Source organism: Somniosus microcephalus, chromosome 25, assembly GCF_052327205.1.
Source record: "Somniosus microcephalus isolate GS21.2 chromosome 25, FLI_Smic_1.0, whole genome shotgun sequence".
Lineage (NCBI taxonomy): Eukaryota > Metazoa > Chordata > Chondrichthyes > Squaliformes > Somniosidae > Somniosus > Somniosus microcephalus.
The window spans coordinates 11,888,951-11,915,001 of record NC_141011.1 but is presented as its reverse complement, the minus strand read 5'-3'; the positions used below and the strand labels follow the sequence as shown (position 1 = coordinate 11,915,001).

At 45.0% G+C, this 26,051-nt stretch overlaps 1 protein-coding gene across 3 annotated transcripts in view; it reads right to left on the bottom strand.

Moving 5' to 3' along the window:
• Positions 1–22,541, bottom strand: part of sh2d5 (SH2 domain containing 5) — a 55,520-nt gene extending 32,979 nt beyond the window's left edge. For 2 of the 3 annotated variants that reach the window (XM_085966825.1, XM_085966827.1), the window contains exons 1-4: positions 22,170–22,541; positions 18,906–18,986; positions 16,996–17,070; positions 5,236–5,382 (exon numbers count right to left, since the gene is read on the bottom strand). In XM_085966825.1, the coding sequence (XP_085822951.1) occupies positions 5,236–5,382; positions 16,996–17,070; positions 18,906–18,986; positions 22,170–22,226 (360 nt within the window). In that variant the 5' untranslated portion in view covers positions 22,227–22,541. The remainder of the gene's footprint in view (positions 1–5,235; positions 5,383–16,995; positions 17,071–18,905; positions 18,987–22,169) is intronic. The other variant, XM_085966826.1, reaches the window with a different exon arrangement.
• Between the last annotated feature and the right edge of the window lie 3,510 nt (positions 22,542–26,051).

Here is a 26,051-nt window from a genome sequence, read left to right as displayed (position 1 = left end):
AGTTCCACATGGTTTTTTCTCCATCTTTCAGATGAGAAGTATAAACCTGCTCTCTCAGCTGGACATTAAAAAAAATCTATGACATCATTCAAAGAAGACTAAGGGAAGCTCTCTTGGTGTTCTGGCTAACCTTTATCCCTCAACCAACATCACTAAAACAGATTATCTGGTCATTTATCTCACTGGTGTTTGTGGGACCTTGCTGTGCGTAAATTGGCTGCTGCATCACAACACTTCAAAAGTACTTCATTGACTGAAGTGTTTCAGAATATGAAAGGCAGTATATAAATGCAAGTTTCTTTCTTTCTTTCCCACGCAGTACAATTTAATATCCAGAGCCATTTATACATGCTGCGAGTTATCCCTCCTGGTTGTTTCTGTGCTTTCAGGATTCGGACTGAAACGCCAGCCCAGGAAAGCGGGATTCCAGAACAGGACAGAGTGTCCCACGAGCAACCCATTTCCTCCTCAGTTTCTATGTCAGCACACGTCGCACTGTCTCCCCACAAAACAGATTTCCTTTTTTAAATGACCAACAAACCAATACATTTCTAATGTATGCAGTGCTGAATCTATATCATAGGCCCAGTTCACAAAAAAACAGGTAAGGTAACAAAATCAGCAGATTCAAATTCTGGGGGTGGAGTGCAATAAAGAAAAGCCCAAAAGAAAGAAAATCCCTGAAACGATTCCATTAGCTGTTTGTAACTTTTTATTATCCAGTTCCGAAGTTATTTCTTTAAAGCAATAATCAATACTTTTCAGCACCTTATTATTTATCAGCGTTAAGGGGAAATCTTTTCTTTTCCCCCAGTTTACTCCACCTTGCTTCTGAAGGCACCGACTCATTCTAAAGAACAGTTCTATGTGCACCAGTCGTCTTCAAGCGAGTAGGCTATTCAGCTGTGTGGGGCATCAGATTTAAAACTGGTTATGTCTTTACCTAGTGCCCACACACATGCACTGGACAGCAATCATGAGTGGGAACCCTGGCTTATTTTCATCCCCTTACTGCCATCCAGGCAGAAATTAATTATTTCAGCACTGATCAAGAAATTAATCTGGTTGAGTATCACACCAAAAAGCACATTAACTTTCTAGCCATGGGGAGGAACTCTGGAAATCTGTTCTTTATTAAAAGCTGCATGGTGCATTCACTGCCAGGAACTCCGACTGAGACTGCCAATTAATAATACCCTGAGCAATCATTTGGTTAAAAAAAATATCAACTTGAAATAAACATTAAAAAAAGGACAAATAAAATGCACCAGATTAACACAATAGTACCATTGGTACATTACATGGCCAATTTGATGAGGGACCATCGGTAATGGAACAATTTTCTAGTTTTGTATCTAATGGTAGCATCATACCAGGCAGGGAAGGTTGAATTCGGTAGCCTGTACAAATGGGGAGCTTGCTGGCAGTGAGGGAAGGAATGGAGGCTGGGGTTGGGAAGGACTCAGATATATTTTTTTAATGCATTCTGACTTCTACTGAAACTGGTGATAGTTTCTGAAAAATGAATAAATTGCTCTTTGACCTTATTAGGTTTGCATCTTCACACTGTTCCCTTGGAGGTTGGTGTGATGTAGTGAAAGGATTCACAGGCTGATTAACAGTCCGATGTGAACGTTGCTTCCATGGCCGTAACCATCTTTATACCAGCCGATAGGGTGGTTAGTCTTGTACAGCGGGAGGGTTATATGGGCTCCCACAATCAGTATGATGGTGGGGGAGGCCACTGGACGCGAGTATCCCGCTGGATTTCAACCCAGGATTCGGAGCCAGAGCTCCGGTCTCCACTCACCGGGACTGTCTGTAAGGAGGTTTGAACCCTGCACCCGAGGCAGGAATACTACCACTAAGCCAAAGGCACGCTCCTACATTGTTAGATAAATATGACCAAAGTTGTGGGACGGGGTGTCTTAAAAGTAGGCTGGGAGAAGGGGGAGGGGCATAAGTACACTTTCTCAACATAATTCCACTTTAATTACTGTTCATCGAAGTGGTCATTCTTCATTCATGAACCTGGACAGTCAGTGTTATCAAACCCGTCAAGCATAGGCTATCGGCCCAATCTTGTGACCAGACATCCCTACACATATAACTCCAGCACGGATCACTGCACAGCGATCACAGCGTAGGAAGTTAAAACCCATTACTGCCCCAGCTGAGGTTGGCTACCTGAGTACAGACCAGTGATATAACCTAGGACTTCAGGTCTGCCTGGCTCATGCGCCACACCGCACTGTGATTGGCTATTGGGAGAACTCGGCTAAACATATCTTAAAGTGTTCCTTTTTAAAAAAGCTAAGACCACATTGAACATTAATCTACTTCTGATCACCTAACATTAATTTTTAGTTATTTTCCATTAAAATAAAAAGTGGCCACTGACAAACAGAGCGAGTAGTTTGAAAGTCAGCTCAGTTTAATAATACTGGTAGAACTTGGCAGGCTGCTAACTATCTGACAGTATCACATTGTCATGTTCCTGGATATGAATGATGTAGGTGAAGTACTCTACTATGTAAAATATCCAATCAATGACTAAAGGGTAGTCACCGAGGGAGAATGAATATGTGCTCTATTAATATTCCCATTAATTTTTGTTTCATCATTAGCTGAAATCAGTCTTTTTGTTATAGACAGCAAGCTCTCAAGTTGTAAATTATCTGTTTCCAGCCTCTTTTACAATGCATTAGCTGCAATAGTAAACCTGGAGTTATGCACAGACATTATTCAGATCCCCACAATGTTAAACTCAAGATTTATATGATGAACGTAGGCTTGCACTGCAGAGAAGAGATTAAAGCAGCAACTCTCAAATACCGATTGCCAAAATGTAAGCTCTACTGGTTATTACAGCACACTATTTAAATTCCGAGGGCTATCAGGTCTCATTCAAACAGTGTTTAATCATTAAAAGCCCTGAATGTGCCGCATTCGGTAAATGTTATTGCCAAATTATGTCGCATCCTTTTCACCTGCATTGTTCCACCGACTGCAGGTAGCACGAGATTCAGCCCATGACACTACTCAACAGTCAGTTCTGAGCTCCCAGCACGTCAGAAAAACCAAAGCCATCTCATTCGGCCCCTGCCACAAACTAAAGTTCCCCTCAGCCAGAGGATAAGAATTCGAGGTCCTTGTCCCTGCCCTGAGACTGTGCTTCTAAGTGGAGAGTTTTCCTGGGGATCCAGTGAAGGCTGCCTGCAACTATCCTTGCACTTCTTCCAAGTTAAGTGGTCATTTGCTGCTGGTGTAATGGAGCTCACTGCTGTCCTCTGGTGTCTGGCTTGTCTAATTGCACCTTCCTAGTCATGACAAACAACTTTTCCTAATGCAAGATCAACAGTTGACAATTGATGAGAAGTGGTGTATAAAGGAATGGGGAATATCACACAACGTGAGACTATAAAAAGGAGTGTTTGCTCATTGACTTTGACCTTACTGAATAATAGGCCTATCAGGAAGGTACATGAAATGAGAAATTTTCCAAATCAACTACTTAACACCAACAGCAAAAATAATAATTATGCTAATTCACAACACTTGCAAACGATTTCTATTTAGAAAGAGTTTAGTGCTGCGAGTGTAATGCCACTATCCAGAAGCCTTCTCAATTGACCCAGTCCACAAATTAAATACTGTAATCCCCATCACTGGGTTACTGCATTCAGATCAATTATAAAAGACATAACAAAGCTCTGCCAACCATGGAAATAGAAATAATCTTTTCAGAATTACTACATCAGCCAGTCTTACTGAGACAGCTTGCTCCTGTACATTTCTCTCAGTGAGGCTGCTCTAAGCACCGATTCACTTCAGTCAGCTAACAACTTTCATTGCCATAAATCTTCCTAGTGCCGCAACGCAACACATTGGGGGTGATTTTGCCAATGGGGGCGCGTTGGAGGTGGGACTACTGCTCGTCAGGTTTTAGTCCCGCCTCCATCGACTTGTGGCCAATCCACGCTATTTTCCCTTGATTGACCTCGTTAAGCCCACCCAGCGGGTTTAGCAGACCAATTAAGGGAAAGCCGGTTACAGAGAACATCAGCGTCAAAAATTTTGAGAAACTGTCAAACACTGACATTCTCTGCTGTTTGGTGAGTTCTTGTACTCAAGGCTCACCAAACCTATTTCCTGAGCAGAAATCAGATGGTTGTTGCATCGGAGAATGCAGCAACCATTCTGTCATCTCTGCCGTGGAGATGCCGGAGCCTCCGGATCCCCAACGATTGAAGTCTGCAGGAAGAAACAAAGGTAAGGAAACTTTTTCTATCACTTTTCACTCACCTTACATACTTACCTCTCCACACTTGCACCCATCACTCACCTCCACAGCGCACTTTTGGACCCCGCAGACCCACTGCTCGCCTCGCTGACCCTGGTGGGGTTTCCCGACGTCGGGAAGCCCGCACCTCTGTTGGAAAAATGGGGATAATCCTCTTAACTGCCTGTTAATTACCTGTTAACAGGAAGTTAAGTGGCTGTAATCCCCTTCCCGCCTCCAGGAGACGGGACCCGGTGCGGGTCGGGTACCCGCCTCCTGGGAAGATGGCACGGGGGCGGGATGAGTACCCGCCCCCAGGTTCTGCCATTTTCCCAGCAGTCCCGGCTCCAAACCTGCCTCCCCAGGGCTGGCAAAATCGCCCCAATGTGAAACACGTGCCTTGAACCCCTCTCCCCTCCCCATGCTCCAGGACACCTGACCACACATTGATGCAATGTATGATCACGGAAGAGAAAGTGGTTCTGTCGTTCTCGGAGAAAAAAGTTAGATTTTAAGACAAAAAGCGCAGCCAATCACAGCCAATTATAAACACAGCAGCCAATCTCATCTATTCACTCAGCTGGTTAAGACAGTTCACAGCAAGTAGGTTCCAAGTTCAATTCAGGCTCTGTGCTGAGTTACCGGATCTCAGCCACAGCAGTGGTATGAATGGTGGTGAAGGGGCCGGGGATAAATTGATCTCAGGACCTCTGGATTAGGAAGGGGAAAACTCAGTCCAGGATTGAGCCCAATACTCTCTCTCCTGTAGGCTTTTAGTACTGAGCTATTGGGGAGCCATATTTCTTAAGTTAAAAAAAAATTTGGGAGGATTTTTAGTACAGAAATCGAAGCATGATTTTTTTTTAAAGAAAAGCAGACAGTCCTGTCTAATTGGACAAATGGATGATTTTTATCATCTGATTCACAATGACTTTTTAATATCACTCACCCACCTCATTTGGCTGCATGGTGATAAACAGATGGCAGAAGAGCTCACTTGGTGGTCTGCAGGGGTTACGCGTGACAAATGCAAACTGACAGTCCGACGGTTGACACGTTGTGTACAAGATTCTTCTCAGGGCGTGAGCCATCAACAGCGTCTAGTCAAAACACAGCACAGGTATTAGTTACAGCTGCGCAACCAAGTCGTGTGTACAGTATTTCATGTAATTTTTTTTTAAAGTCAGCAATAAAAACTTCAGTTAAAAAAAAAATTGACACCAAATATTTCAATTTTTCAACCTTGATACCAAATTTCTGTCTTTAAGCCAGGATGGTGAAGCAATTTGTGCTTTGACCAAGGTGACCAACATTCTGCAGGGTAGCACCGGTCCCACCACTTCTTAGTACAAGTACTCACCAAACTGGGTGATGGTAATGCTGGGCAGGAGAAACCACGGAAGTGTCAGTTCGGTAGCAGCCTTCCCTAACTCTTTTCCCAACTGTAGAACCCTCTACCACCCTTAGTTTCACTTCCTCCTCCAGCGTGCAAGCTTTTAAAACCCCCGAGCTTGTTGCCCCCCCCCACCACCACCCCCCCACCCCAAACCAGTAATTCTTAATTTAACTCATCTTTGCTGCTACTCATTTCAACCTTGATGGTGCCCTGTACTGTAGACCATGATCCTCCACCTAGACTTCTCAATTTTAAAGTATGCCACGGACAAGGATTAGATGCAGTGCTTTCCCTGCCACACACACGTACATTGCCCAGGCAGTATGATTTGGAAGGGTACTCCTACTGCATTTGTGTGGCACCCCATAATAAGCAGGTTCACCTTAAGTAAGATGACTGCGAGTTGATTCAAATCCTAACTTGAGCAGTAGACTTCAGTGCTTTTGGACTTAGAAACATAGAAACATAGAAGATAGGAGCAGGAGTAGGCCATTCTGCCCCTCGAGCCTGCTCCGCCATTTAATGAGATCATGGCTGATCATCCAAATTCAGTACCCTGTCCCTGCCTTCTCCCCATATCCCTTGATCCCCTTAGCCTTAAGAAATATATCTAACTCCTTCTTGAATATATTTAATGAATTGGCCTCAACTGTCTTCTGTGGTAGAGAATTCCACAGGTTCACCACTCTCTGGGTGAAGAAATTCCTCCTCATTTCAGTACTAAATGGCCTACCCCTTATCCTTAGACTGTGACCCCAGGTTCTGGACTCCCCCGCCATCGGGAACAGCCTTCCTGCATCTAGTCTGTCCAGTCCTGTTAGAATTTTATAAGTTTCAACTTGCATTAAAAACTCATTTTACTTACAAAGCCCCATCCCCAAGAGAACCTAGGATGATGGCACTATTGCCTTTACAGTAGAATCTTAGAACCCACCACGTTGAATAATTCTTCCACTTGGCTACTTTTTCCTCTCTCACCAATTGTTTCCCCTCCAGACCATCTGGGGCAAAGGTTCAAAGGTACTGGGCGGGCGCAGTTACCTTGCCCCAGCTGCGATTGTTGGCCTGTGAGTTTTTTGACCACTATAAGGATCACAACTGACCCCCAAATCGTGCCCTTAGCTGACAACCACGCATGCGTGCTTGCAACAGGGTTTTACTGGATAGCGATTGGCTAGCTCATTTTTCCCTTGCCAACCCAGGAGTGCCCAGGCTAACTGTAGCACTCCTACTAACTGGAGCGGGGGAAACAATAATATCGGAGTCCATGCAAAAAAAGCAAAAAAAAAACAATGTACCAAATACTAAAAAGGAAACAAAAATGGCTGCAAATAAAAGCCGGGCGATTAGGAATGTACAGCCCAGGGACAGCAGCTGCAAGCGCACAATCACGGGCTATAGAATCAAATGAAAACGGAATAAAATCAAATAAACACAAAAAAATTCAATAGCCCCGATCTGGACTCGGGGTGCGAGTGCGGGGGCCGAGGCGCGAGGGAAGCGGCCATGATTGTGACGCCCGCCCAAACCTGGTGGGAATTGCTACCTGGTCAGGGGGAAGGAGGGGGACTTTAGGCAGCTGCCGGGGACCCAAGGTAACGGTCCCTGGCGTAAGAAAATCAGGGTGGGGTTGAAGCCCAGGGCAGGGGAAGCCCAAGTTTCCTAGTAGGGCCCAGAAGAGCACTCCTGCTCATCATGGCCCACAAGGAAACCTTTAAATAATTCAAAATTCAAGCTCACCTGGACCTCTTCTGGCCCCAATCACTGGCAGGTCCGGCACTGTGTGTGACTTGCGCAATCCTGAGTACAAATCGTGTTGGGGGTCCAAGTGATGTCAACAGACTCCGACTTTCGCATATTCATGAGGCCTATGCCTGCCTGAGACTACCGCCTCCGACGCCTCCTGAAACCCAGGAGTCAAAATGGTGGTGGGCTGGAGCGCGTTGCGAACACAGAGGTAAGGACGCTGCCCCAATTTTATCCCCTTGCCCACCCCATTCTCATCAGACACGGTGGGGAGAGGGGGTTAAATCGGGGCAAATGTCTCAAAAGCGCAAACAACAAAGTTTAAACAAATCACAGATAAAATCCAAGGAAAACGACCTCATTGACAATATTAAATCCCAACCATAGCCCCAGGCTTCTCAGACACCAATAGGCTCTAATTGAAGACATTAATAAAGACATAGGGGGCGATTTTGCCAGTCCTGGGGAGGCGGGTTTGCCGGGAAAATGGCAGAATCTGGGGGTGGGTGCCCATCCCACCCCCAACCTGCCTCCGTGCCATCTTCCCAGGAGGCGGATACCCGACCCGTGCCGGGTCCCGTTTCCTGGAGGCAGGAAGGGGATTACAGCCACTTAACTGCCTGTTAACAGGCAGTTAAGAGGATTATCCCTATTTTTCCATCATAGGCGCGGGCTTCCTGACGTCGGGAAACCCCGCCAGGGTCAGCGAGGCGAGCAGTGGGTCTGCGGGGTCCAAAAGTGCGCTGTGGAGGTGAGTGATGGGTGCAAGTGTGGAGAGGTAAGTATGTCAGGTGAGTGAAAAGTGATATAAAAAGTTTCCTTGCTTTTGTTTCTTCCTGCAGGCTTCAATCGTTGGGGATGCGGAGGCTCCGGCATCTCAATGGCAGAGTTTGGTGAGTCTTGAGTACAAGAACTCACCAAACAACAGAGAATGTCAGTGTTTGACAGCTTCTCAAAGCTGCCAAACGATGACAATTCAGATGAAACATCATACGCTGATGTTCTCTGTAACCGGCTTCCCCTTAATTGACCTGCTAAGTCTGCTGGACGGGCTTAACAAGGTCAATCATTGGAAAATAGCGTGGGTTGGCCAGAAGTCGATGGAGGTGGGACTAAAACCCAACAAGCAGCAGTCCCACCTCCAACGCGCCCCCATTGGCAAAATCACCCCCATAAAGTCAATTCTTTTAGGTAAGTTTGGTTATGTATTTTTGAAATATGTAATTTAAGTGCTCTTTAAATTTGAAACGTTATTTTCAGCACTGTATACTTACCGAGAAACAAAAATGGCGGACAAAGGTTTTTCCAAAAAGCATTTGGAGCAATTTTGTTAGCTCCTCTCCTCCTTTCTTTTCTTGGAAGACTTTGCTGACTAGTCAAGCTCGAGTTCTAGTGCTTTTTTTAAAAATTTGAGCCCTGGATGTTTGAGATTGAGAGAAAGGAAAATGGTCGACAAAAGGTTTTTGAAAAACACAGAGCAATTTGATTGGTTCACTTTCTGCTTTTTTATTGGTAGATTTATTATCACTTTTCATAGTTGATATTCGGATTTGTTACTTGCGCCACCAGTAAGTGGGATGCCAAAATGTTTTGTTTCAGACCCAATACCCTTGGTATCATAACCATTTTTAAGAAACAGATTTTAAAAATCAGGACTGTAATATAATGGTGTTATCAGATGATGCCCGTAAGCCTGTACAACACCACTCCTGTTTTGTGATATTATCGAAACTCCTTAATTAAATCACAGCTGTATTACTCACTCTCAAACATCCAGAGTTTGTGTAACAAGCTGATTTTCTCCAGAGCAAAGCAGAATCTGGTGAGAACTGCATTTGTGAGTAAAACACTTCACTTTTTATTTTCTATATGTGTGATTGCATTTCCGTAACATTAATCAAATAAATGAGACTTTCAACCCTTGGACTCAAGCCCATGGCTGTTTTTTTGGTTCCCAGCTCCCTTTTGAAAAGAGAGTCTTCCTTTTCATTCAGCAATCGAATCCTAGCTGGTAACAGGTAAGGAAGCAAAGCTCCAAGGCACGCTTATAGTGGGGTCTGGGCTCCTGGGAGAGCGACCCCAAGAGAAACTCCCTGCATCACTCTCCCATTTTCACGTTAGATGTCGGACACCAGTCTCCTGCAGGCTGACTGAATCCACAAGAGATTATTGTTACATTGTTATAGTATCACATCGTTAAATGGAACTACTTTGGTATGGAACTACTTTGGTATGGTGTAGTTATATTGCTATGTGGCACACTGTGCACGGGCAGTGCACAGTGCAGCGTCGGACATCTTGTATCACTCCGCACCATGCGGCAGCACAGAAACAAGGCAAGAATACAGCTAGTAAAAGCAGTAACTAAAATAAGCTAAAAGTGTCTATTATTTATAGTAGGAGACACAACAATTATTTCAAAGGTGTGTCCTCAAAAGAAGGGGCTCGGCAGGTCAGATGGTTTACACTGGGGAGTGCTTTTGACTGCGTGACACCACAGTATTGTAAAGACTATTTTGAGAACTTGTGACAGTTCTTGAATTAAAGCAGTTGGAATGTATACTGGAGAACCGTACCATGCCAAGTGCTAATTTTTTCTCCTTTTACTCAATCCGTAACTTAGAACTGAAAACGTCAGACATGAAACTTGGCCAATGCATGTGTGACTAACAGCCACAGAGAGATAAAGATGCATTCTTACTGCAGCAAATAAATCTGATACTAGAAACCAAATTAACGGCAGATGTCTGCAACAGTACAAGGGAGTTTTCCCAGCCAGATGTACACCAAGAAGGAGCACATAGGCAGCAACAAATTCGACACTTGGACAGTTCAGCAGAACTGAGGTTGTGCTCGGTTGAGGTTCAGACTTCCTTCCAGTCAGAACATGGAAAATTGCCAATGAGCTCCTGGACGGGAAGGCAATTTTCGCAGCACAAATTTGATGGGTGGACAGAAAGAAATGTCCCCTCATCCTGTGGAGCATTTAATCGGTGGTTTCTTATGGTGTTGCAATTTACACAAAGACTTGGGGGCTGGATTTTCATTCAGAAGTCGGGAAGGAGGCGGGACTACAACTTTTGGGGTTGTAGTCCCACCTCCATCGAGATGCGGCCAATCCACGCGATTTTAACTTGATTGACCTTGTTGAGCCCGCCCAGCGGGCTCAGCAGGCCAATTAAGGGCCACCTGGCAACAGGTGACGTCACAGACTGAAATTTCATCTGTCAGGACGTTTTGACAGATGAAATATCAGCGTTTCACAGCTATTTGAAGCTGTCAAACACTGACAGTCTTACTTCTAACCTGAGTCCTTCTCCACAGACTCAGTTAGAAATCTCTCCTGCACAGAAAGCTGCAGGCTGTCACTTTTGACAGTTCGCAGCCATTCTGCTTTCTGTGCCGGTGAGATGAGGGACTCCCCGAACCTAAAGGAAGGAAGGCTGTAAAGGTAAGAAAAGGTATGTAAAACTTATTTAATCACTTTAGACACACCAAACACACTTACCTTTGCACTCATGCACACATCACTCACCTGAAAACCGACATCTCGACCCCTCCAAGCCCTTCAACCCGACGGCCCAACTCCTTCCAACTTGACATGGTTTGGAGCCATTGGGATTCACACAGTTCAAGCTTAAAAATAGGGATTAAGCTAAAAACTGCCTGTTAACTACCTGTTAACAGGCAGTTAATTGGCACTAATCCCTTCCCGCCTCAGGTAGGCGGGTTCCAGTGCGGGGCGGGTACCCGCCTCCTTTGAAATTGGCATGGAGGCGGGATGGGGTCGGGACCCCCGATTTCGGGAATTTAACCCCCCACACGCCTCCAATCCCAGCTCCACGGCTCAATGAAAAGCGAGGCCTTGATTTGTCTCTCGTTCCATTTCCACGACAAGCTATTTTCCACATTCACTTTGCTTACTGTAAGCCATCCACACATGGAGGAAGTGCTTAATTAATATCATTTGAAGACGCACCACAAACACAAACTTTATTAATAACAGCCATCGTGCTGGGAGGACAACTGTGCACAGTTAGCCACACGACGGCAGAAATGCTGCTGATGCTCTACGTGCCTACCACTCAGATACAGAGCGAGCACCGAAGCAGCCCCTATCTGAATGCACCACCCTACAACTCTACCAACACGAATTAGCATACAGCCCAGACTTCTGTACAGTAAATACAAAAACAGAGAAAGACTAGAGGGTAAATGTTCTACTTTTGCCCTCGCCGCACAGAGCATCACATGCCAGGAGCACATGTCGGAATATTGGGCCCAGAGGATACCGTAAATGGAAAATTACCCCTCGGTTCTTTTTTGCCACTTCTTTAGGTTCACCTGCAGCGTACCCTGCGGTTGTGGGTTCAAGTCCCACTCCAAGGACTTGAGCACAAAATCCAGGCTGACACTCCAGTGCAAAACTCTACCATTCCACACACAGCATATTGATCCATGAATGCATTACTTGATTGTCTAGACTTCACATTCAGTGTATTTCGTTAAGTGAATGGTATTCTATTCATTTGCGACATCAGCTGGAGGAAGGAATGTCAGCTGGATAAAACTGACCATTTCTCCACTTTCGGCACTGTGTCAGTGTTAAGCACCACCAGTCTAAGTAATACAGAGTCCAGGTAATAAAGCATCCTCTATGCTGCCACAATAAGGTTCTGAACCATAGAAAAGCATTGTTAAATGCAGCAGTGTGAATTTTCCATTTCACACACCCGTCATTCTTGTGGCCGCTGAGTGAGAGGCTTCTAATTAAATGTTGAAGTGGGGTAGTTTACGCTTTGAACACACTCCCAATGGTAGATGGGATAAGATTACCAAAACTGATTAAATTTACCCTAACATTCTGCACAGAAGACGTTCATCCCGTCAGTCTGCTCCGGATTCAAACGCAGATCTCAAAAACGAAAGGACATTGTTCTAACCGACTGTACCGATCATTCCCCTCTTTTCCCCCCTCCCCCAGCTCCGTTTACGCATCATCCCAACTTTACAGATACAGAGATGGCTTACGTGTGGCGGGACAGGACTTCCCTCTGCCCAAAGAATGCCCCGCTGACTCTGCAAATCGTACGTGGTCAACCTCATTGGTATGTTTTTTGGCATCGCCTGGCGAGATTCCTATCAGTGTCAACTAGCCTGCCTGGGGAATGGTTGTGAAATCACTGCAGCAGAAAATATGGCCCGCTGTCTCCAAGGCAGAAGGCTTCAGGAGTGTAATCGATCGCTCTAAAATCAATTACACCGCCTTGGGTGGGAGGATTTATATTTTTAATCTCCCTCGACCTGCCACAGCAGCGATGTATGCCAGGAACAGAAGAGTGTTCCTAACAACCAGTGGTGCTACGGTAATAACGATGGAAAATACATCGTCAATTGAATGCACGCGCCTATCTTTGGGTGGATGTTATGAATTCGGGTCTTGTCTTACACATTTTGTCGGGTACAGCAGCGTTATTCACACCTGTAAACAATCTGATCATCTTACACTGAGGGGTGTGTCTGCAGTGCTCAATGTCTAACTGTACAGAGGTGTGACAAGAGTACTCCCTGGATATTCGTGTCTTTCGCCTGTGCTTCTCCAATCTCTTTAGATGCAGACCGAGAAAGCACTTGGTAAGATGAGGCCATCTACGAATTGTTAGGACTGAAATGAGGAGGAATTTCTTCACCCAGAGAGTGGTGAACCTGTGGAATTCTCTGCCAGAGGGCGGTGGAGGCCAGTTCATTAAATATATTCAAGAAGGAGTTGGATATATTTCTTAAGGCTAAAGGGATCAAGGGATATGGGGAGAAGGCAGGGACAGGGTACTGAATTTGGATGATCAGCCATGATCTCATTGAATGGCGGAGCAGGCTCGAAGGGCCGAATGGCCTACTCCTGCTCCTATCTTCTATGTTTCTATGTTAAGCCACTTTATTTCATGGGAAATGACCATAAAGAACAACAGTTATAATCAGACTCACTTAACATGACTAGTGTTCATGTTATAATATAAAACAATGAACATGCTACACTTCCCCACATCTATGAGGCACCTTGCTTGACTTAATCAAAATAACTTCTAACTACCCCAGTGCATTCTAACTTTCTGAGCTTTGTGGTCGCCTGCCCGCCTGCCCTCGTAACTTTCTGTTTAAAAGCTTGACTGTCCGTGAGAGTTCCTGTCTTGTGTTTTCATCTCAGTTTTCACAACCTGAAGGGGATGGCCTATGTCAAACAATCCCTGCCGAGCACCCTGGACCAGGAACCTTCCCAGGAAATGGGTGTGAGGTGCTTAGCGATTACCGAGACTGGCTAACAATCTGCTTATGGTTTACATTCCTTAGGCAAATAACTGCAAAACCTAGCTCATTAGCATTTTAACCCCTTCATCGCCGCCTTTTAAAAAATGCTTGCGTGGATACACTTTACTTTAAAATACAACCCTTAAATGTAACTGGTTTTTTTTCCAATTTCTTTCAAAGTGACCAAAAAATCCCAAAACGTGACAATAGACGTATTCGCTGAACCAGAAAATAGCGGTGGGCTGCGGGGAACCAGCACAATGGCATCCCACCCAATGTTCTGCCCCGCCCACCAGAGTGACCCCAGGAAACCAGTGTAATGCCAGGAGAAAATCGGCCAGAAATATATAGTTAGAGAACACAATGAACAGCTACTTCCACACAAGTGTGTTTTGTGATGTACACATAATCACATTCCTGTGGTTTAAGACTAGAAAAGTATCAACATATCATTCCTTCAATTGTTACAGTCAACACAAGACATTACTACAGGTTCAACACTTATCTAATTTGTACTATAGCAATCCCGCTGCAGAAATTAAGCCAGGTTCGCTAACCATGACAACTTAATCAGCAGATATTCAGTTCAATTTGGCTAGGACTGACTTGGTCCATTGAACTCGGAGCAATTTAATTTGATTATCAAAATCAATAGCATTAGCTTGGCTCCACAACCTAGGAAGAATTAAATTGGAAAGCCTCAGGTTTGCTTTTAAATAAATGACCCAGATAGGTTAACAGTATCACTGAATGAGACCTCATCTTATTATCTGTCTCTTATCAAGATGCTCAGATTCAAATACAACACGTTATTAATTGGGGAAAGTAGTAAAATACTGTGGCAGCTGGAAAGGTGCCATTATTAACAAAGTAAACATCCCAAGGCGATTCATGGGAAAAATGAACACTGAGCAGTAATAGAAGAGTTAGTCGAGATGATTGAAAGCATGATTGCAAAGATAGATTTTGAGGAGGCTTTTAAAGACAGTGAGAGAAGTAGAACAGCAGAGGGATAGAGAGACGAAATTGCAGAGAGTAGGGTCAAGCTGCCTGAATACATGGCAACTGATGGTGGAAGGGTGGAATGCATGGAAGGCCAGAGCCGATAGACCAAAGGGCAAGGAGTGGGTCAGTGGTGAGATTTATAAATGAGAATGAGAAATCTGAATTCAACAAATTGGGGGCAAGGAGTCAATCGAGGTTGGTGAGGGCAGAGATGCTTGATAAGCGGGAGTCAGTGCGGGGCAGGTTAGGGTAGTGGCGTTTCGAATGAGTTGCAGCTTATTTAGAGTAGAATTAAGGAGGCTGGACATTGGAGAAGATGAGTCTGGATGTAACAAAAGAGGTTTCAGGGATGGTAGGAGGTGAGGTAAGGGTGAACAATGTTGTGTAAGTGAAAGTTTTGATGATGAATTTGAAGCTCGACTCAGTCAAACAGGATACCAGGCTGCGCACTGTATAGTTCAGTCTGAGTGAGGAGCCAGTGAGAGGGGTGGACTCAGGGCAAGCAACAGAGTCTTTGGCAGGAGCAGATTCATTCCTTCCCATGTTCATTTGTTGAAAATTTGGATTCATTCACAATGTCAGACAAACTATATGACAACACAGAGTTGTCAGTGGAGTCAAGGGTGGTGGTGGAGAGATAGAGTTGGATGCTGGATGTTGTCAACATGTATTTGGAAACTGATCCCATGCCTACAGATAATATGGTTGAGGGGCAACACGTAATATGGTTGAGGGGCAACACGTAAACAAGGAAAACCAAAGAGCTAAAGACAGAACCTTGGGGTATTCTGAAAGCAACCAAGTGTAGCAGTAGCAAACTGGAAGAAGTCATTTCTGCAGCTGTGCTAGCTACTTTTGGATAGTTAAGAGTGGACTCAAGCAAGGGCAGTCCAACGGAAGTCAAACAATGGAGGAGGATGGAGTGGTTGATCATGTCAAATGTGAGATACAGAGGATACCATGGGATATCAGTGAAATCACAAAGAGTGTTATTGGTGATTTCAACCAGGGTGGTCTAGGTGCTGTGGGCAGGACAGAAACCAGAGTAAAGGGAATTGTGGGAGAGGGGCGTACAGAGCTGGGCAGCACCAATGGGTTCAGAGAGTTGAGAGAAGAAACGGAGGTTAGGTATGTGCCAATGATGCTGGGTGGGCCTTTGGCAGAGAGGAATGATAATGGCACTTTTGAAGGGGAGGGGGCCATTAACAGTATTGGTAAACATTTGGGCCAGGAAAGGTAGTTGAATGATCAGGAGTTGGGTGGATAAGGGGTCAGGGGAGCCGGAGGTGGGTCTCAGAGGAGATGAAACTTGTGAGGGCTGGAGGAGGAGGGGCAAAATACCAACTACAAAGTCATAATGGGTCAGAGCTGGAGTGAGGAGGTGGTCGGGAGGGGAATGGAGAAGGTGGAGCCTTAGGTCCAATAGTTTCAACATTTGAGAAGAAAAGGTCCATACACTGCATGTACTTGACCCAGGAGCTGAGGACGTTTACTCAAGAACAATAGGCCAGGAAGATGTCTGGAGCCAAAAGTATACCGCTATCAGAGACAGGCACAGCCAAAGAGGCACGGTCAAAAATTGGTCGTCTGTGCCCGTGGCTTGAATGTGCAGAAACTTTTAATGCCAGTCTCTGAAACATGTCCACATTCATGACTGCAAGACAGTTTCCATTGTCTGCAGGTGACCATTTTGACCTTTCTTCTTGAGAAACCTTTTTGTTTATGAGATGGTCACTTGTGTAACCACATCCCAGCATAAGTTACTGCCTTAAGGAGAAAAGGCAAGAAAATTGAGGGTAGGGTGGGGAAATGGACTGAGGAAGAGGAAAGAAGACAGATGTTCAAAGTTAAAAATAACAACAGAAAATGCTGGAAATACTCAGCAGGCCAGGCAGCATCCGTGGAGAGAGAAACAGAGTTAACGTTTCAGGTCTGGGACCCTTCATCAGAAGATGAAGGGTCCCAGACCTGAAACGTTAACTCTGTTTCTCTCTCCACGGATGCTGCCAGGCCTGCTGAGTATTTCCAGCATTTTCTGTTGTTATTTCAGATTTCCAGCATCCGCAGTATTTTGCTATTATATAGATGTTCAAAGTTATTAAGAGTGTCATAAACAGAGTAAGATACCAAATACTATTCATGGCATTTAGCATTCCATTATCTTCGACTCCCAGTGGCCATTTTAACTTCAAGTTTTCATGTCACGAACAAAGCAAATGAGTGGCATAGTCTGCATTAGGAATGGTTCGGTGCACGCTACCTCTTTATTTTCATTATACATCTTTATTCCTTGAGATGAGAATTTCAGTATTACTGCCATTTTGCGAGGAAAATTCTACAAGAAAATAAAATCACATGTCAAGACGAGGTGAGACGCAACACAAGTGCCTTTTTAAAAAATTTAATAAACTGAAATTCTACCGGAAAGTAGATTCATTACGCTTTTGAACACTGAAGGAGAATTCCAGCACCAAATATTTTGAGATGTATTATCTGGAGTATTAAGTCTTAAGTATTAATCCTGTAAGATCATGGGGACACTATTTTGCACACAATGTGTGCCACTTGGAATTATTTTACTGGGAAACTTGGCCACAATGAAATCAGCAGATATTCCAGAAAAAAGGCAAAATGTGTGTATTTTTCTGCAGCATAACAATGGCAATAATTAACCGATGCAATGATTAAACCCACAGGCCACAACCAGATCAGTGGAAGTTGTTACTATCATACTTTATTTTATTAAAAATGTGTTAAGCTACTTTACAATATAATTTATAATGGCGCAATCATTCATCTTATACCTTTTTATGACCTTAAAAAACATTAAAATGAGCTTTTCTGATCAATTCTACTTTATAATTTACACTAGGGTCTGTGGATGGAGGATAGCTGTTTGACCCAAACTCATTCCATTTTGTAGATTAGAAGAAAAATGTCACAATTTAAACATGGGATGAGATTAACATGATGATAAACATAGAAGATAGGAGCAGGAGTAGGCCATTCGGCCCCTCGAGCCTGCTCCGCCATTCAATGAGATCATGGCTGATCATCCAAATTCAGCACCCTGTTCCTGCCTTCTCTTCATATCCCTTGATCCCTTTAGCCTTAAGAAATATATCTAACTCCTTCTTGAATATATTTAATGAATTGGCCTCAACTGCCTTCTGTGGTAGAGAATTCCACAGGTTCACCACTCTCTGGGTGAAGAAATTCCTCCTCATCTCTGTCCTAAATGGCTTACCCCTTAACGGATCTTTTGGGACGACGTCCCCATTTCCGTAGTCGGCAGGTTTCAGCCTTTTGGAGCTGACCCCCAAGTATTCTTTCATTAAAAAAGTTAGTTATTAATATTGGATACCAAGTTCTGAGCATTCACCTAATGTCCATCATTGGGGTTTTTAAGTTAAGGTATATTTGTGGTGTCATGATTAAAAGAAGTAACTATTTTATTCCCCCCCCCCCAAAGATGTCAAATTTCAAAGCTGACCAATTCGAAAAAAGAATCAAAAAACAGTGCAAGTTGGAAATCACAAATCTATATTACTACTTTGAAGCTGCTAAGCTTAGCTTCAATTCTGTTCCCACTTTCCAAGTCTTATTCTGCTTTGAAACTCTTGCTGTTTTGCAGTTTCTTTAGATCTCCATTCAGCCACTTCTGCCTGCTCCAGATGTTGTCAAATTTGGTTCTCGGCAGCAAGTTTCTCAGTTGAATCTATTTTAATGCCAGTCATTTTCTGCAGCTCTTTTTATTTTCTAGTTTCCCATGTCAGGTTTCCTAGTTCTCCCCTCGTATCAGTGGAATAAGTCCAGCTGCGTTATTCACTCTTAATCATTTTTCATTATTTAAGACTATTTAACCCATCCAAGCTCATCCATCCCTAAAGAACCTACCATCTCTTCTCCCCCTCCCCATCACAAGATCCAGCTGCTTATTAAATGACTTGAGGTTTTATCTCCAACATTGTAACCAGAAGTCTATGTGCTGATCACTCTTTTCTTGCTGACATCAGTCTTAAATTTTTCCTTTCCTAGTTTGAACCTTATCCTACTGTCGTGGTTTAATTTATTAGGAATTGTCCACCTTTTAATGAGTCAGTAAATGAGTAGTACTACAATCCCACTCCCACATTGTGATGGATCTTAGCTACAACATATAACGTTTACCTTCAGAATACGAAGCTGTTGATGGATCCGCCATGTCTTCTCATCGAGATCTTGATCATCCACAGTAAAGGAACCTACATACTGCGGGAATAATTCCAAAGATGAACCACAGCTTTCACAACAGAGGCTTATAAAACCACTCAGCATTTGTTGCCAGCAAAGCACTAAGTGGATCCAGTGATTAGCAAACAATTTTCAGATTATGTGCAGTTTTTGCCATATACCGTGAACAATTCCCCAGCTGAAAGGATACACACTCCCAGGCCTCTGATAGTTCTGCTGCGTAACCAGTTGCTCAGTGAAAGGTGTTGAGGAGTGACCTGAGGCACTCACCCTCCTACTGAAAAACCATTAAACCTCCACTCTGACCTCTCCTCAGCAATCCAACTGAGATTAGGAGCTCACCACCACAGATGCAACCCCACATCCCGTCATTCCACGTATCAAGCGCACTGATGCTCCAAACTTCTTTCTGAATGTATTATTCTTTGGATAAGACGCACATGTCCCCCCGTGCCCCTTTGTAAGCGATACTGCAGTTGAAACATCCCAACCCATCTAAATGCACTTTGCCCAAGCACATGGGGTAATTTGTTTGATTGGGTAAAGTACAGACACTGCCAAACAGGGGATTACGTTCCTGAGAACCATTAAATAGAGGCCGCTGAATCATTATTCTTGATACTGAATTTCAAAATTAGGAAATACTGTTAGCTGCCAAAAAAACATTTGTCATAGACATAAACGTTCTGGAAGCTTCAGGAGGTCAACAGTAAAAACCATCATTTAACAGACCTCCCTTAGAATGTAGCCAAACTATGCACCCACCTCCACCAGCCACAAAATGCCTGCAGTAATGGTTCCCATAAATACTGCAGAATTATTGGTCAGTTTTCACTGGGTTAGATTTCATTCATTTTATTGCCCATTTCAATATTCAGATGGTAAAAGTAAAAGACAGGACATGTTTTTTCCTCATATGGGGATTGACAGGGAGCCTCTCACCAGTCATGTCAGTCTATTGAAATACTGGTACAGTAGACTAGGAGAAGAAGTTAAGTATAGTGACATAACTGGTCAACACTCCAAGAACTATTTTTTTTTTCTTATCCCAATTTCCTTTCTTCCTGAAGACATTGACTCACATTGGGATACAGTGCCACAGATATCAGCCAACCTCCATTACATTGCCCAAGTGACCATTTTTCATTTGTGAGCCCAGACAGTAATTATTAGCAGGCTAATTGATCATGGAGGCCACACTCAACCTCATCCTGCTGTGCCACTCATCACATCCCCATCACTCTGCCTTCCCTACCCTACTCTTGCACATCCTTACTCACACCAACTTACCTTGCACCTCCTCCCATCCCTCTCTATCTACATTATCACTTCCCTATCTCATTAGCCACCCCTCACACTCACCCTCATCCTACTGCAATCATACCAACTAACAACACACAAGGGTAGGCACTTGGGTGTTTTATCCAATGTTCATGTGAAGTTTCTGTTAATGTGCTGTCAAACATTGAAATCTTTATCTTCAACACTTTATGTTCTTGGACAGATTTGTGTGCACCTTTGGAAGTGGCTTAGTGAGTTGCAGTGAATGGTGAGACATAACGGTACCCCCCACAATGGTGATGAGTGTGAAACGAATGGCTTGGGCATTGTAGGGATGCTTTATGGTGTTGGTGTGGTGCCAACCTGGCACATCATGTGGCAGCCAGGGTGTACAGCATCAAGTGAAGTAAATCTGGCCATGGTGAGGCCATCCCTTGCGTTCCAGGCAACAATGTGGTCGGGTGCTGATGCCCTGTATCCTGTGCAGCATCAGTTGATTGCGGAGAAGGTTGGTGTTGTTGCTGGTGCTGCTGGTGTGCCTGGTGCTGCTGGTGGTGGGGCTGATCGTGGTGGGACTGATCGTGGTGGGATTCTGAGGATCAAGGTGAGACAGTATAAGCTGTATCCGTTCTGATGTAATAGATGGCAGGTGAAGTTGAAATGACAGAAGCAATCTATCAATGGTGAGAGAGGTTGTTCCAATGAGGCAACAGCTTGAGCTTGGAAAGTGAACAGCTGTGAGATGGGAGCTTTTATAGCACATTTGCAGCTGTCAAGTAATGAGATGATTTCATGGCCATTCAACTCCCGCTCTGCTTACCTGATGTGATCCCCGAGCAGCGTGGACCCCGTGGGCGACCTGGTAAACTCTGAAGGTGAGCTCAAAATAGTTCTTAATGGTCTGTTATCCAGGTCATAATGACCTGAACTGCCTCCCCCTGCCACTGCGTGTCGGGTCTGTTCAGCGCTGACAGACCCGACATTTGGGAAAGGCATGTGGCGGTGGGTTGACAGCAGCGTCCCGACCCGGTGAAAAAAAAACTTTCCCACCCAACCCACCACCGATCGCGCCCGCTGACCCCCAGCAAAATTCCCCCCCTTAACTGTTTCCCTCTCCACAGATGCTGCCTGACCTGCTGAGTATTTCCAGCGTTTTCTGTCTTTATTTCAGATTTCCAGCGTTCATAGTATTTTGCTATTGCCCAATTCTAATACATTCAGTGTCATAGGGGACAGAACTGATGAAACTGTTTAAGAATTCCATCTTTCAATAAAGTGTTGGGAAGGCTCCCATGTAAGTAGCGTTGTGATCGCTCCCCATGGTATTGTATGCAAACTGGGCATTCAACTCTGGAAATCTAATCAGTTCTCAACAGCCTTCCGAACATTTTCCAGTAGCAGATTTCTATTTTTCTTGGTAGCTTGATCGTTTTCCATTACAAACACGTCATTCTTTCTCTTGGATGCTCGGTGCTGGAAAACTGTGCATGCTGATCCTGTTAGTCGCAGGATGTGAGTAACGTGCAGTGGGGGGTGGGCGTATGTTGTAAGACAGGGAAGGTATCGCATGAAACATTCATGACATGTCGCGACTTAAAGGAGCAATCAGCAAAAAAATACAGAATGCGCCAGAAAGAGCCGGGCAAATCCACAAACCCCGCACCTAATCCAAAAGGCAATCTCACCTCCCTGCTTTGTACATGGATTTTTTTTTATTTTCCTCCGACAGTTGTTCAATAGAAGGTCAAGTTATTTAAAAAAAATACATTTAACAAATTGGTAGCGAAAATAACCGCCGTCTGCTTAAAAAAATTGAGGCTTTTTGCAGATTAAACATTGTGGAACACCCATGCCAATATTTCCCTATTGCACCGGGACCACGCAGCACACAATGCGAGGCGAGCAATGCACAGCACCTACCTCGGCGAACTTGGTCCTGATTCTGGGTTTCTTGTCTGGAGAGCGGCTCTTGGCCATCACGGCAGAGACTCCGCCAAAGGGACGGCGGGGTGGGGTGTGGGGTGTTGGGGTAACTCCGGGCTAAACTTGGAGCAAGTTTTGAGGGGTGGGGTGGGTGGGTGAAGGTGAGTGCCGGGCTCCCGGGGGAGTTAGGACTGCGGAGCCGCCGAGGCCGGCACTGGGTGGAGAGCAACGGCCAAAGCCTCACCTGGTCCTCCTCTCATCGTTGTCTGTGTTGACAGCACTGCTGACAAGAGGCGTGCGTCCTGTGCCGGAAATGCCTCTCTTTTATGGCACTGTTATTGCCACAGCTCCCGGTGTAGCACATCCAGAGTCAGGGAGTCAGGGCAGGGGGGGGGGGGGGGGGGAGTGTGCAAGAGTTAAGGGGGCGTCACTCTCTCCTCGCTGTCAACCCTTACATTGGACATAAAAAGTTTCGTTTTCTGTTCTAAGGAGGATTTGACCATATCGTTGTTACACCACACATTTAGAAACCAACAGTATCAGTTCACACCCCCGCCCCCTGTGAAATGTCTGTCAGCAACAAGCTAACATTTCCAGGATTCCCTTAAAGACTTGGCTCCACCCATCCAAAGCTTTTATAAACTAAAGGTACCCGTCGCATTTTCAATGTTATAATTTATTTTACTTTTTTTTAAGTTATTACCTTCTAGCAGCCCCTTCGCATTCTGCAAGGACAATGTCTGTGCTGCTCTCTCTATCTCGTATTTGCAAACGATCGTGTCTCTTTTTCAATCAATACTACTACTACTGGTTACTGCTACTCTGGATTATCCTCTTGTGTCTCTGGAGCTGCTGCGCCTCCCACCTTCTCTTCCTCCATCCTGCATTCTTAGTGTGCTGAAATCAAGTCTCCTCACACTTTCGCCCAGCTCATTCTTTGCAAACGCCTCAAAATTGTGATTTTTCTTTTTACCTTCCTCGCAGTTTACACTCTTTAAAACTCAGACTTTACATCGCATGAACACTGCCTCTGCATTTACCTCAACTCTCCTGATCCTTTCAACCTTTAAAGTGTACTGAACTATCGTCCTTGGCCCTTCACCTTGATTTCTCAGTAAGCCAAAATCTCTGGTGGTACAGTAAATGCGCTCTGAATGACCTACCTGTTTGGAGACCTACATAGGAACAGGAGTCGGCCATTCAGCCCTTCGAGCCTGTTCCGCCATTCAGTTAGATAAGGCTGATCTGTATCTCAATTCCATTTACCTGAATCCAAAGTGGTGGCCCTGGGAATGTTAGGGTGGGATCAGGCCAACAGAATTGTTTTTTCTAAGGAAGTACAAGTAAAATAAAATGAATGGCGAATCTGAGTATAGGTCTTACAGCTGAAACATTCACCTGTCTTTTCTCCTGACAGATTCTGTGTATTTTCAGTATATTTTTGCTTTTTTTTTATTTAGATAAGGTACGGACACCAAAAAAAGTCAAGCAGATGGGACACCAGCTAATGCAGTCCATCATCCCTATACTTCCCACGCTCCATTGGTTCCTTGTACTCCTGTGAATTGACTGCGGGACTTTCATCTTTGCTTTCAAATCTTTCCATGGCCTCACCCCAGCTGTATGCTTCCAAACATTCTTCTGACCCCAGGTTACTCCTTGTTCCCCACTCTCTCCGCCCCACCCACGTTGGCCACCCTTTCAGTCACTCCACCCCTGCACTTAGGTCCCTTCCTTGATCATTTCGCTTTGCCACCTTCCTTCCTGCTTTCAAATATCTCATAAAGGCATTCCCTTCAACTGTGTCTTCGCCCCCGAATTTTTCAATTCTAATTTTTTTCCCCTTCTACTCAGAGCCCATTGTCTTCTCTGTACTTTGTAAGGTGCTTTAAGACATTTCTGTCTCAGCCTGGCTCAGTTGGCAGCACACTTGCCTCTGAGTCAGAAGGTCGTGGGTTTAAGTCCCACTCCAGGGACTTGAGCACAAAATCTAGACTGACACTTCTAGTGCAGTACTGAGGGAGTGCTGCACAGTCAGGGGTGCCGTCTTTCAGATGAGATGCTAAACCAAGGCCCAGTCTGCCCTCTCAGGAGGACGTAAAAGATCCCATGGCACTATTTTGAAGAAGAGCAGGGGAGTTATCCCCGGTGTCCTGGCCAATATTTATTTCTCAACCAACATCACTAAAACAGATTATCTGCTCGTTATCACATTGCTGTTTGTGGGAGCTTGCTGTGCACAAATTGGCTGCCACGTTTCCTACATTACAACAGTGACTACACTTCAAAAGTACTTCATTGGCTGTAAAGCTCTTTGGGACATTGTGAAGTTGTGAAAGGCGCTATAGAAATGCAAATCTTTTTCTTTGTGAGCAAGGAGCACTCTAGATATGGAAATTGTTGTATTTATACAATGGGTGGCATTGCCTGGGTCATTTATGAGGGACACAACCTCAGGTGCTTTATAATGACTGGTCTGATCATTGGATAACTTTGTGGCCGATAGTAGACCTCACAAACTCAAAAGGTAGACACAGATGAGGAAGGCCATTCAACCCCTCTTAGCTCATTCATCCAAAAAGATCCTCCAGCCTCCCATCCTGGCATCTAAATATTTCTTAAATTAACCCAGGGTTGTATTGTAGGGCTTTCCAAAGTCTTTGTTGGATGTCACTTCCTAAAAATGGTTGGTTGGGCAGGATCTTCTCCTTCTGAATCTATGTTGGGTACCAGGTTATTATCATCCTCAGGCTTACTCCTGATAATCAGTATGACCATCCCAGGTGCTGATTACTCTTTGCGCAAAGAACTTCCTTCCTGACCCGTGTCTCCTTATCCCACAGCAAGGGTTTGGTTTGAAATAGTCTTCCACATCTACCTTTCTGCACTTTCACTATCTTATATACCTTTATATAAGGTTAACTCCTTTCAAGGATGAAAAGCCCATGGGCTAGATTTTCAGTTGCTTGCGCCAGCAGTTAGCGCCTTAAGAGAAGTGATTTCCGGGCGCTATGCGTGTAGCGCCCGGGCGCAGCGCAGTTTGCGCCCCGCCCCAAATTAAGTTGCCCGTTAGCGCCGGCGCAAAGTTTAGCGCCCGCCCGGATGCGCGCGCAGAAAATGACGTCACATCCTCGTGCAACGCCCTTTGGCCGCCCCGATTGCAAACTTCAGTCGGACCGCCCCATTGTGCGGCGGGCGGCCGGAGCGTTTGGAAAAAGGAACGCAACACAACCAGCGCGGGCCCCGGGGGGCGCTAATTAAAGGGAACGTCCTCTCCAGTATAAAGGCCATCCATTATTTCAGAAAACAGTCTTGTGCAACGCATTTCTGGAGACACAACAAGGAGGATAGCTAACTGGTTTCAAGCAGCAAGAGCCAGGTATTTTTGGACTCAGGCAACAGCGCTGCAAGTGGCCATTTGGAAATTAGAGTGTTTGCCAGGATTTGATGGGGGTTGCATGGGGTGCCAACGCGGAGCTGCAGCTCCATGTCCGTAGGGCTCGCAGACGTATTGTGAGAGGGGCAGCCCTGGCTAGAGGCAGAGGGGGCTACAGGCGTCGGCCACGTAGGCCTTACCCAGTCAGGCTATACCGCCAGCAGCGCTCCTACCTAAACATGAGTGCCGCGCGATGTGTTAAAAGGCTCCGATTCCGGAAGGGGGTGATTGCAGAGATCTGCCACCTGCTTCGCCGAGATCTGCGGCCAAAGCTCAGGTGCAGGACGTCTCTGTCGGTGGAAGTGAAGGTGACAGTGGCATTGAACTTCTATGCCACCGGCTCCTTCCAATACGCTGCTGGGGACATAGCAAACATCTCCCAGTACGGCGCGCATCGCTGCATCCGCCAGGTGACCGAAGCACTGTTCAGAAGGAGAAGCCAA